Source organism: Strix aluco, chromosome 10, assembly GCF_031877795.1.
Source record: "Strix aluco isolate bStrAlu1 chromosome 10, bStrAlu1.hap1, whole genome shotgun sequence".
NCBI lineage: Eukaryota > Metazoa > Chordata > Aves > Strigiformes > Strigidae > Strix > Strix aluco.
In genome coordinates, this window is record NC_133940.1 from 16041274 (window position 1) to 16053688 (window position 12415).

Sequence of the window (12415 nt, forward strand, 5' to 3'; positions counted from 1 at the left end):
CTGCTTTTCTCCTCTGTGGAGACTGATTTAGACTAATTGTTTCCAAATGAACATACCCAGCAGCTGGGCAGGTTCTGAAGCTCTGGCTCTCAAGCTGCTCTGCCTTGCATGAAGCATGTTTTGATGACCGGGGGCGGGCTGAATGAATGAAATTCTCATCCCCAGAACGTTGATTTGCAGTGCCTCATGCCAGTGCTCTTGAGGAGCTAGGAAAGAGCTGTGTGCTGGATGTTTACCAAGTGCTGAATAATGCATAGTAGTGAATCACACACAGATTTCCCTTTCTTCCTATTAGAATTATTGTAAGCAACAATATGATTGACCCAGAACAAAAATAACTCCCACACAAGATGGTATAGTGAGGTATTAGGGAACTCCCTATCTAACAACCAAAGCTTAAACACTGAATTTACTGTTTCCAAAAAGTTTTAACTACAGTGCATTACAGCAAGTGGTGTACTAAGATCTTTCCTTTAAGGAAAGGAAAAAACAGGTGGTAAAAATTGATGCTTGAATGTTATAGTTGCTCATCTGAATTAAATGCAAAGTTTATCTGTTTGCTATAGAGATGGAACCAACAATAACAAATGGTGACAGATAACACGAGAGAGTATGGGTGAATGGGTTTTTCCGACTAATACCTAATGAACTGGATAAAACAATGGAGCAAAAATGCAGTTCAGGGGACCCTTGATACCACCAGAAACTCCTCCAGAAGGAGGTATCCCAGCCTGGGTAACAATCCTGAGTTACGTGGATAACAATTTTTTGTTACTTCTCTCTCCTTAGGCTAGCACAGAGGAATAAATCAGCCCTTCCAACCACATGGATATTGTTAACAGTTCCTGGCTTAGCATTGCTTTCAGTGTTTCTGTTTTGTTTTGTTATCAGATTGCATGTGTGAAAAGGAAAAGAGATAATATTTATTAGTTCAAGAGAAGACAGAAAGGTAAACTGACTGAAGTAGTAAAATCAAATCTTTCCAAACAAGAGAAACCCTGTTTCTGGTGGTGAGAAGGGGTGTTGTTATTCATACTGCTAGAGATAGTGAGCAGGGTAACAGATCACCCACACTCCTTTTCCTGGAACACCTTCCTCTTCTGTTGTTCTGGTCCCTCCAAACACTTTCTGCCTCCAATATTAAGCTGTAGGTCATTCCAGAGGCTTCCGTGAAGTCAGCAGGTTCCAGTATTATTTGTACTCTCAGGGCAAAGGACCATCACAGCTGATGTGTTATGTGGTTGTTATGCTCTCGTGAGTTGCTACTTACCCAGCTAGAAAAATAGCTGTGTGATAGCAGAGACTTGGGGCTACACCTACACCAGCAATGATGTGGTAGCAGACAATAATACCACAGTCTGCAGTGCTCGTAGCACAGTAATTGGACAAAAACAGTCATAAGACACCTGATGTGTTACCGAAAGATGTTTTCCTTAAAAATTGCTAAATGCCACTTTCAATATGCTGCTGTTACACGCCTGAGCCCAGTTCTGACCAGCTGTGCAGAACAGCAAGCTCCTTTTTGTAGAGCAGGGTTTTCAGCTTCAAAGCATGTCCTTTCTGTGAAGCTGCTGCCTGTGCTTTTCCCTGACTTATAAAAATGCTTCTCAGATCAACCAACTTCCTCGCAAGGACCGATAGCTGCTGTGGTTTCCCCAAGACAGGATCACTGTGGTTGCACATTTCTGCCATTTACTCGTCATTGCCTCAGTAACAAAAATCTCTTTGTCATCAACTTGATGTGTGAGTACGTAGATTACGCATAGCACTCTGCAATGCCTATAACTGAGGGACCCCTGGCTTCCACTGAGGGTAATTTTCTGCTCTTCCAAGGCAAGGATGGATGCGGGTGCCATCCTCCCGGTCCCTCTGTTGAAAAGCTACACCTAGGGAGATATAGTACAGTGTGCTGTGGAAAGTGTTTGCAGACTTAAGTGATTTGTCTGAGCTTCTCCTAGATCTCAAAAATATGTTTTGTAGGTACATAAAGTTACTTCTCTATATATAATTTTCTATGTTACATACAGAGATGCTGGTGATCTGTTAACCACCGTAGACAATAATAAGAGGAAAGACATTTATCCTTAGTAAGAGAAACAGGATTTCTCTCATTTGGAGTTGGAGGCAGCTTTGAGTTAGATCCATGTCTTGCTGCTTATCACTTCATTTGTTGAGAACTTGCTGTTTAAGTTCAGCCATGGTAGTTCATCTTACAAGGCATATTATACACACACTTATCCTACTTATCTCTCAATCTCTCACTACCTAGAAGAGGGACAGCACTTCAACTTCCCTCTGTTTCCAACCCATTGCTTTTTGATACCTCTCATAGACTCCTTCTGTACTTGGGTGCTTGCCTCAAACAACTGAAACGAACCCAACTGTACTGTGGGGTCAGGCAGCTTCTCAGCAAGTTGTCCTTCCTCAGAGATTTACCCTGCGAAACCAGCCAGGAGTGCTGAGGCTGCTCTGTTTGGAGAGCACATTTCCAAACTTTAACTGTGACCGATGGTGCTGCTTCACCTTACTCAGAGCCACATCACGCTTACCGAAGCCTACTTTCCTTTACATTCATTTTCATTTTATTGTTGTTCAAATTTTTGTAGGTTCTTTTTTTAACTTTACATATGATCTATAGTGTGCTGTGCTATGTAGACACCTCTAGTCTCTTCTGCCTTTACATCAGCTGTGGTAATGAAGGTGGTGATAAAAGCACCTGTTCTCCTATGGGCCCTGCAGCCCTCACTGTCCTCTGCCTTTTTCTGATGCTTTTCTTTTTTCAGGCTGAAATTTTTCCATTGTGCCCCATTTAAGCGTTGGACAGGGTGCTCTTGTGCTGGACCTGCCACAGGAAGAGCTGCGTCTTCCACCTGCACCAGATGGTTCCCATTGATGCACGGAAACAGACTCTACAACTCGGAGAGAGTTGTAAAGCAGGTATGTTTATTCCAGCACTGGGGTGCAAGGGGATTTCTCCACAAAGCTTGCATACCAACAGCGCATTTTACCATAAATTATAAAGTGTAGATATACATATTCATAGCGTCATATAATACAAATATACATATGTATTAGTAAGGTGGAGTTAGTTCAAAAGGCTGGTGTCAGCAGTTTGTTATCTTTGCGCCTACACATTGCCTCCTGGTGGTCGTCCTCGGGGGTCTTTTGGAGGAAGGCTCATAGTCTTCCTCACCTTGTACTTTTCACCCCGTTCCTCGGAGCATGCGCAAATCCTCCTAAATAACTTCTTGAACCACAAGAGTGGTCCTAACCGGTTTACTCCCTCTATCTTATGTAAAAGCACTAGCATACTAGTTTCTACTGTCCATACATGGCTATCTGTACTCTGTAAGGACTTAGCTTGTTAGAACACATCTGCTTCCCAAGGACATGTCTCTTGTTTTTGACGAACACAGTAGTCCTTGGTAAGCTTCCACAGAACAGTCAAGGCAAGCAGGATTATTAAGCAATATTCAGGAATCATTGTAAGTTGCTATAAGTAAGTTGCAAAGCAGGTGATCATTTCCCTGTATCAATTCCCTGCCTCCCCTCATCCCTTTCATCAACAGATGCAAAAAAATCCTTTTTCTGTAACAAAAGGAGATCCATCTCGTAACACATTTCTTAAGCACCTTTCAGAAATTAATCTAACATCATAGAGCTGTTACCATTATCAGGGTAGTTCACCAGTGCGGTGGAGATGGGGGGGGCAGCTGAAAGCAGACTGTGGAGATGGATGAGGAGAGGCTGTGGGGAGGCCTGAGGTGCTGCCGGGGCAGGGTTCGGGGGTCGTGGGGACCCTCAGAGAGGGGCCGTTGGTTTGGTGCCCGGGTCGCAACGAGCCTAGGCGAGGCCGGCGTCCAGGCCGCGCCCCACGGCGCATGCGTGAGGACGGGCTGCGGGGCGGGGTAGCGGCCGGCAGGCGGCGGCAGGGAGCTGCGCGGGTCACGCATGCGCCGTGCGTGCTCTGTCCTTGGGGTCGCGCTCTGCTGTCCCCGGGCCTTCACGCACGGCACCGACCCCGGCGAGGCCCCGCAGGACACCTCGGAGACACTGCGGGGCGCCCAAGGCTCGCAGAGGCTGCGCTGCCGGCCCGCGAGCACCGGGAACGGCGCAGCCTTACCCGGCCCTGAGGGACTCGGAAGCAGCCGCGGCCGCAGCTGGCAGCAGTGCGCATGCGCCGTGGCAGAAGCGGCCAATCACGGCCGCAGTGCCGCCACGCGCGGCTACGTCAGGCATGCGCCCTGCAGCCGGCGGCGCGCTTGTGACGTCACCAGCGGAAGCGCTGCGCCGCCATTTCCGGCTGGAGGCTCGTTCGCCTGTCAGCGGGGTGTTGAGGTGAGTGAGCGGGAGGTGGTGGGGAGGGCTCGGCCCAAGAGCTCGGGTCTGGCAGGTGGGCCTGTGGGGAGCTGTAGCGGTGGGAGCCGCTAAGCACCGGGAGTCCAGGGGCTGGCCGGAGGGGCAGCTCGGCTTCGCAGGCGGCTGGTGCCGCGTTGTGTTGCTGCGGCCCGCGGCAGCTCTGAGAGAGGCTGAGGATTTGCTGTGTTTGCTTGGGGGCAGTGGGGTGCGGGGTGTCTCGGCGTCTCTGGGGGCTGGGAACGGTTTGCGTGGCTCCGCGGTGTCTCCCTGGAATCCTGCCCTCTGTTTGAGTGTTAGCTCGGCTGGCTGCTGCAGGGGTGAAGTGCTCACAAATACTTTTTCCTCTCTGAAGAGTAGTATGAATTTTTGCTTTATTTTCAGAGCACCTATACTTCCTCACTGCAAAGCGTAGTAGGAAGTTTTTGAGTGGCTTCTGAGATGCAGGGTGATGCTCAATCTTTTTGTTTGAGGGGAAGGTGTTGTTTCTACTGAAAAAACAGTTTTTCCTAAAGCTTGGATAGCCACTGATGGGTTTCTACGACAAAAGTACACTTGTAAGAACTGGGTGTGTGAACATCTGTCAGTGCTGAGCTGGTGACTTGTACCAGAGTTCAGACTAAAAGCTTGACTTTAACTGTTGTGTTAAAACATGCAGCAGGGCTCACCCAGAGGGATTTTCTTTCTGTGACTTCTCTAGGCACAGAGACAAGCAGCAGGATGGATTTTCTCCTGACACATCCTGAGTTTCTCACCCAGCTCTTCCCAACAAGTATGTGTCTTCGTGTTGGTACTGTGCCTTGATTCCAGAAGGGTGCATGTGCTTAAATGATGTCATCTCAGGCTACCGTTGTAGCTTCTTACGTTTTATTTTGTCCTGGTAATGGTAGTCTGTTCTCTGGGATCAGTGTGTTCAGTTTAAAGCGTTGCAGTCACTTCTCTGTGTGTATTTTATGTTTTGTTCTTTTTGCAGTGATATTATGTATATTTTCTCTTATCCTTCCTCTCGCTTCCCCCTTGCTCCCAATTTTGTATAATATTACAACCTCTAATTGCAACAAACAACTGAGTAAACCAGCAATTACAGTAAAACTAAATATTTCATTGTGTGGCTGTGGCCCTTTAGAAGAGAAACAAACACTGTAAAGTGGTTTGTAACCTTTCCAGGATGACTGAGGAAGTCCTAATGGAATCTCACATTTTTCACGTTGTTCCTACAAATTAGTTATTTTGAAAGCTCAGCTTCAGACTAAGAAAAAACTTCTGTCATTTCTAATGAACAAGCTGAGAGCAGGTTCAGTGGAAAAATGTGTGTATGGTTTCACATCTGTAAACTTGTTAGTTTTTCTCACAGCTGTCGTAATCCTTTCCCTCAATCATAGTTTATGTAGAAATATATACTTACAGCAACGTACAGTACATATGTGAGCCCTTATTTGGTAAACAAGTAAGATTCTTGTTATTTGTAAAGTAATATTATTTCCTTTTTTTTGGTGCTGTCACTGTGCCTAGTCAAAATTTTTGCATCATGTTATAGAACAACTGAAGAAAAGGCCTGTGTAATCACAGCTGCTGCCAAAACATGAAATAGAATTCATGGCAAGTGGGTTTTTTTGGAGGCTGGGGATGTGTGGGGGGGGCTACATCTCATGAAAGAAGTTAGAATGTAGACAAAATGTGTTGCTTAGACAGTCAGAGTTTTGGTTATTTGTGTGGTTTTGGAGGGGGTGCGCTGCCTAATGAATTACTTTTGTAAAGATTTCAGTGCTAGAAAATCTACAGGTATTTCTTTAGTTGTTCCTGTGTATTTTATAGTTAAATCTCACTGACTTCAGAGTCATGACAGTGTTGTCCCTTTCTCTATTTTGCCTGTACTTCCCCAGAAGCTTGGCACTACAACATTTCTTCAGCCCACATTTCCTGCCTGCGTGCCCCCCCAGTAGTATCATGATGTTTAGGACAGAACAACATGATTTCTGATTTCAGGTGCATCTTCACCTTGTTTTGGTATAATGTTTAATATATTTTTTTTCTCCTTTCCTGTGGATTTTGTTGCAGAGTGGGGATAGAGGATACACTGGTATGCTCAGGTTGTAATACAGAATACGGGAGGTGTCTGGTGAGCGCAACGAGTTCTGGCATTGCGTTTTGTTAGGTCCCTTGCTCACAGCACTGCTTTTATTTTTTGAAGCATGTGGCTTGTGTGTTGCCTTGCTTCACTGAAGAGTTTTCTTTACAGGCCACAGCTATGCTGGCCTTGCAGGCTGAGTGAAAGCCAGTTCTAACGGAGAAGTAAAACCATAAGCAACAGTGAGTGGAAATGGGGAGTGATGAGTTCCACTGGTCGCAGTAGTGGCTTTATGAAATCCCTTGGAGGGGTGGTCCTGGAGGACCATGAACCAAAAGGCTTTGCCATATGGATTCCTACTAAAGAATAAAAGTATTAGATTAAGCTAACGTTTTGGCAGGTATAAATGCTTAAAAATCTTTGGTCTCCCAAGGTGAAAGAGATTGCTAGAGCATGTGGTGTCTTCTTTTTCACTTGAAAGAAGAGCTGAAATGATTTGAAGTGAATTTGTCTTCCCCAGCTTAGCTTGCGGGGCTGTCTGAGTGGGAATTACACGATAGATGTCTTGGCCTTTAGGAGGGGTAAGTGAAAGCGTCACCACTTCTGTGTTAAAAATCTCAGTTGAGGGAAAGCACATAAAAGAGACTAAAGTTGTGCTGAGGGCAGTTACAACTTTGCCAGAACAGATCTTGTTGAGAATTGTGGGAGAGGCAGCTGCTTAGGTGTCTCGGACTGTGATGTGGTTTGTGTTCCAGAGCTCGGAGGCAGCAGTAGGCGGAGGGGAGTAACTTAAGTGGCCGCAGTGTAACCCTGGCCAAAATCGCCTTTAACGTGCACAAGTTGGAGGTGGAGTAACCTACAGGACTGTCATAATCCTGGGATCACTCACTGGGGAAGCCTCCCTGGCTTAGCTGGGTAAATGAAGAGTTGCTTCAAGCTGTGATTTATCCATGGGGGTGCCCGTTAGATGAGGTTCCCTGAATTTCTGCCGTCTGTGCTCTTACAGGTTTTTGCCTGCTGTCTGGCACATGCTGTTAGACTCATCACATTTCCCAGGACAGTCACATAGTGAGAGGAGGAATAATTCTTATTCTTACCTGTGAGTTAGTGTGTGAATATTTTATTGATTTTAAGCTAAATGCACATCTGTGAGCTAAAGTAGAGACACTTGGCATCCCAGTTTGCATTCGGAGCCCTACAAGGTCATTAACAGTTTGACCGTTTGCTCTGTGTAATCCTGACAGGTTTTAGAAAGGATTTTGTAATCGTTGTCTTCAAAGCGGAAGATAAGAAAGGAATGTTGCAGAAAACAGAAGTGTGATTACAGCCGAGAATCTGAGAAGAGCAAAGCCTTAGCCTGGGAGACAGGCTGCATAACTTAAAAAGCAAAGGCAACATCTAGCTTTCAAAATAAAGCTAAGAATAGAAGGGGAAATCTCAGCATGAAGCTGGAGGATACATTTTACAAGACTCTCTCCTGTGCAAACACGTCTAATCATTCATTGATTTGTCTCCTTTTTTTTTTTTCCCTCCACATACTGCATGATCGTTTTAGGTGATTACAGATGAAATGTAAAACAACAAAGCTGAAAAGTGGATTACACAAAGACTACAAAGCCATTTGATATGAAAAGCGACAGAGTTCTCAAGAAAGAGCCTGCCTTTTCTGTCAGCTTGAGGACCAGATATTCTTAGAAAATACTGAACTAAACTCTTTGCCGGGGCATTAACTTTGCCCTCCAGGCAGACTTGGGATCAACGCCCCGAGTCAGAGATAAGCTGACCCTAACAGAGGTGGATTGCAGGAACTAGCTGAATGCAGCCCTGCACTTGGTCCAAGGGACAGAATTAAGGTGCAGATGAGCCACGTTAGCATGCTGTTGTTGAAAGCTTTTAGGACCTTTCAAAAGTATTTTGCTTCTCCTTTTTGGTTTAGCATAATGTCCATGTAGCAGATCCCTTTGAGGTTGTTAAACTTGTAATTTCATTCCAGTTTAACGAGCACCATCTGTTATCAGCCTCTCAAAGACTGCATGTGGTCACAGAACTACAAGTATTTAGAGACACACACTTCAAAAAGCAAAGTGGGGGAGAGGTCAATGGAACTCTGCGAGACAGTCTCGAATCTGTTTATCTCAAATTTTGTATTTTTTGCTTTATCTGCTTCCTCATAGGGTGTCTGTCACCTGCCAGATAAAGAAGATGAAACAGCCTATCCACACCAAACCTGACAAGTACACTAGATCTCCACTACATCACAAGCATTTGGCTGAAGATGTGCATTCAGGTGTCTCTTCCCACGCACAGAACACGGTATTTAATCAGTACACAGCCCCTTTGTGCTGTAGGGAAGCCCTAGTACAGCTGCTGATCTCTGCAGTGGGTTGTTAGTGAGAATGCCGTATCTCAGCTCCCAGCTACAAAACAGGCTCCTTTACGTCCTCTTCCAGAACGATGAGCTGCTTCATCACACTGCTCTGATGCTTCAGTGTGAGCTCTGAGCAGGCCTGCTAGCCCCGTAGCCACTGGTTGAATGCCAGTAATTCATAGGCCAAGGCACTTGTGTGGTACTTTCCGTTGATATGTGTTGCAGCCTAGTCTCAGGCTTCTGGGAAAATGAATGTACAGAATTCTGAATCTGTGCACTTCACGGGCAGTAAATTGAGAAGAATGGCTGGGTGACTGAATTCCAAATGACTTCTATTCATATTTGTCTTCCGTGTATTTTTTTTATTCTCTCTCATTCCAGACTCACCCCGTGGAGAAAAGTATGACTGCAGTGTACTGTATTTCATGAGTGGTGATATATTCAATAAGAACATAAGAATTCACACTGCGGAAATGAGCTTCACAATCAACATGCCTCTGAGCTACCCCCTGGGTGTGACGGGTCAGTTCATGCCTTTGTGCAGGGTATTTTTTTCTAGTTGCATTCTCTGTGCGATCCTCTTCTTAAATTGCTCTCTCAATGTATTGGAAATGGTTCTGATAATACTGTAGTTCACTGAAATTTTTCACTGTCTCCTGACTGACACTGGGTGCTGCTGGAGCAAGGAGAGGCAGCCTGTTCGCCCTTCTTACCTACAGCAAGCACTTGCACAAAGAAATCGCCTCTTCAGCCTACCTCGTATTTACTTTGGAGGGTTTTGCTGTTAACCTGCAGATTTGGTCTTTTTAAAGACTGAGTGCTGCGTGCAGTGCACTGTTTTCCCACTCTTTTAAACAAGATTTATTGCTGTCCTTCAGTTAGGTTGGGGGCAGGGGGAGAAGGGAGGGCTGGCTGTCTATTTCTCTTATTTTAAAATTGCATATAGCTCCAAAGGTAATGAGGTATCTTATTTCCTTCAGCATGGATAGTTATTAATACTTGAATTCCTTTGTGCCTGTATGAAAACATCTGTGGTTTCTGCGCAGATCCGTTCTACTTAGAGCAGTTTGTCTTTATCTTGGCAGCTCAGGGTGGTACCAAACTTCTACCTTTTAAATCTTGCTTATAACGGACTTGCAGGAGATGCTGGGAAGGGCCTTCCAGGAGGATGTGAAGACAACAGCTTTGACTGCATCCACTGAAGTACCTGCAGCCAAGGACAAGAGTGAATACCTGCTTGCCTGTGGGTCACCTGGTGACACTCACATAGCCTTCTACAAACAACCAGACTTGAGCACAAGTGTATATTCATTCTGTAGACATTGCAGAAAGCATATGTTACTGATGTAAGCCCGTGGTGCCAGGGTAGCATGTGAAGACTGTATCTTGTATTATCTTATTTTGCTGTCTCTCTCTTACATAAAAGCATTTAAAGCAAATGAAAATGTTTAGTGTGCTAAGAAAAACCTGCAGTGAAGGCAGTGAAGAAAGTATCTTATAATTTGCTTGAGTGCTTAGTACAAGTTTTATCAGACAATGAATCACAGGCTGCTTTTTTACCCCGGGGAGCAGGAAGTTCTCACTTTTAAGAAAAAGACATTTTGTCTAAAGTTTTGGCAGCTCAGTTTGAGGAAGGTGGGTACTGATCAACAATGACAGTTCTGTGGAGTCATTGTGATTGATTTTAGTGCAGTAATCAAGCCAAATAAACAATACATAGGTGCTGAAGCTATTGGTTTTTTCCTAATGATAACAGCACTTGGGCTGTGATCACAGTTAGAAAAGTCCAGATATTTTTGGAACTGAGCACATTTTCCTAGCTTGTTTCCTGTACTACTGATCAGAGTACTGGTATGTTCATGGTGTTGTCTCTGTGCAAATACCCCTTTACAGCTTAATACAAAAGCCAGAACACTCTGTCAAGGAAATGGTGCAGCTAGATCTCTTCTGGCAATTTACTGTGTGTAACGATTGTAAAAGCAAGAGTTTGAAAGTGCAAAAAAGTATGATTGCTTGTTGTCTTGTGAAGTAGTGTTGTTTCTATACAGTCCCTGAGCTGCAGTTTTTATAGTTTGAGCCTTTTGGATTGTTCAGGTGAAAGTTTTGCCAATAAAACTGATAGCATTAACAACTTGAGTATACAATGTGCAGAATCTGTGTAGCAGAAGGCTCAGATTAGGTGCTAGCAGTAATTGAATGCTGGTATTGTGCCGTTGAATTATAAACTTAGTTCCAAAATTTGAGACAAGTTTCCTATAAGAATATCAGGGAATTAGAAGGATTTTATCAGAGTAATTGGACTCTCTACATTTTACTTTGACAATGCGCTTTAAAAATAGGGGAAGTGTACAGAAGGAAGGAGGGTGGGAGAAATAAAACATTTATTTTACTCCCCCTTCAAAAATGGAGAGAACAGCTATCTAGTAGCAGCAGCTTGTAATAGTGATTATGCAAAATAATGTATTATGACTTCCCACCAACTGCTAAACAGCATAGTACTTTTCAAAACATAGATTTGACAAAGAGACTTGCTTGTGTGCTGTTTCACAGCTAATCACACCTTTAATTTTTTCTGCTTAATTGGGACAGCTAAGAGTTCAGCAAGAGAAATGAAGAGCTTCTAAATTCCCATGGCAAAGGTGGACCTTGGCATGTTGTTATAGAACACAAAGACATTATTACAGCTGCTACTGAAACTATTTTGCATGAATGTAAAATGAATATACCACAGGGTCAGACAAAACTACAGAGCCCTACAGTTTCAGGTTCAAGGTTTGACAAGGATGTTGTATGAGATGTTTGACGTGAGCAAATAGAAAAAGGAAGTGGGGTGGATGTTTTCTTGACATCTTTCCTGTTCTTAAAAGGAGACACATAAAACCATTTTTCATGTCTGTGTTGGCTCTTAAAAGCTTTAAGTAATGGGAGGAAAAAAAAGGCTTAAAGCTTGAAAGCCTCAAATCCTCTAGGGCAATCACTTTCATTCCAACACCATTAAATAGTTAAGGGTCATTTTGCCAGAGTGAAAAACATAGAAGAATTTTGACTGTACAGTTTTTGCTTAGTAAATTAAACTAATAGTAATTTAGCTTACTTGCCTAAGGAGAAGGGAGAGGAATTTCCTAGCAGTCTACCAGCCTGTTACTGACTGTGTATCTTTCAGGTTTGTAAATTAAGATAACCCCATGCACCACTACCTGCTGTGGCTGACCAGCTGGAAGGCAGTTTTGCAGAGGACCTAGGGTCCTGTTAGACACCAGCTGTGGGCCGGGGAGGTGATCAGTGCTGGTGAAATGCCTGGAGTGCTCTGTCTGGGTCTGAGCTCCCCAGTGGGATAGACTGGTGAGAGTCCGGTGAAGGGCTGCTAAGGTATCAGGTGGCAGGACTGTCATACTAGCGGAGTCTGAGTGCTGGGACTGCTTAGCCTGGAGAAGAAACAGCTCAGGGAGGAATCTCAATGTGTATAAATACCTGCTGTTCAGACTAAAGATGAATCCAGACTCTTCAGGGTGGTGCCTAGTAAAACGAAAAGTAGTGGACACAAACTGCAATACAGAAATTGCCACTTAAAAAAAAAAAAAAAAAAAGCCAAAACCCAAACCATAGTGAGGGTGATCAGGCAC

The 12415-nt window shown here is 44.3% G+C and overlaps 1 protein-coding gene across 1 annotated transcript; it reads left to right on the top strand.

Moving 5' to 3' along the window:
• Positions 1 to 672: 672 nt before the first annotated feature.
• On the top strand, positions 673 to 10923 carry LOC141927701 (uncharacterized). The gene is made up of 7 exons (XM_074834953.1): positions 673 to 721; positions 1152 to 1254; positions 2815 to 2882; positions 3891 to 4338; positions 8599 to 8737; positions 9174 to 9314; positions 9933 to 10923. The coding sequence occupies exons 1-6, from the start codon at positions 673 to 675 to the stop codon at positions 9219 to 9221; spliced, it is 855 nt and encodes a 284-aa protein (XP_074691054.1). The 3' UTR covers positions 9222 to 9314; positions 9933 to 10923.
• Positions 10924 to 12415: the final 1492 nt, after the last annotated feature.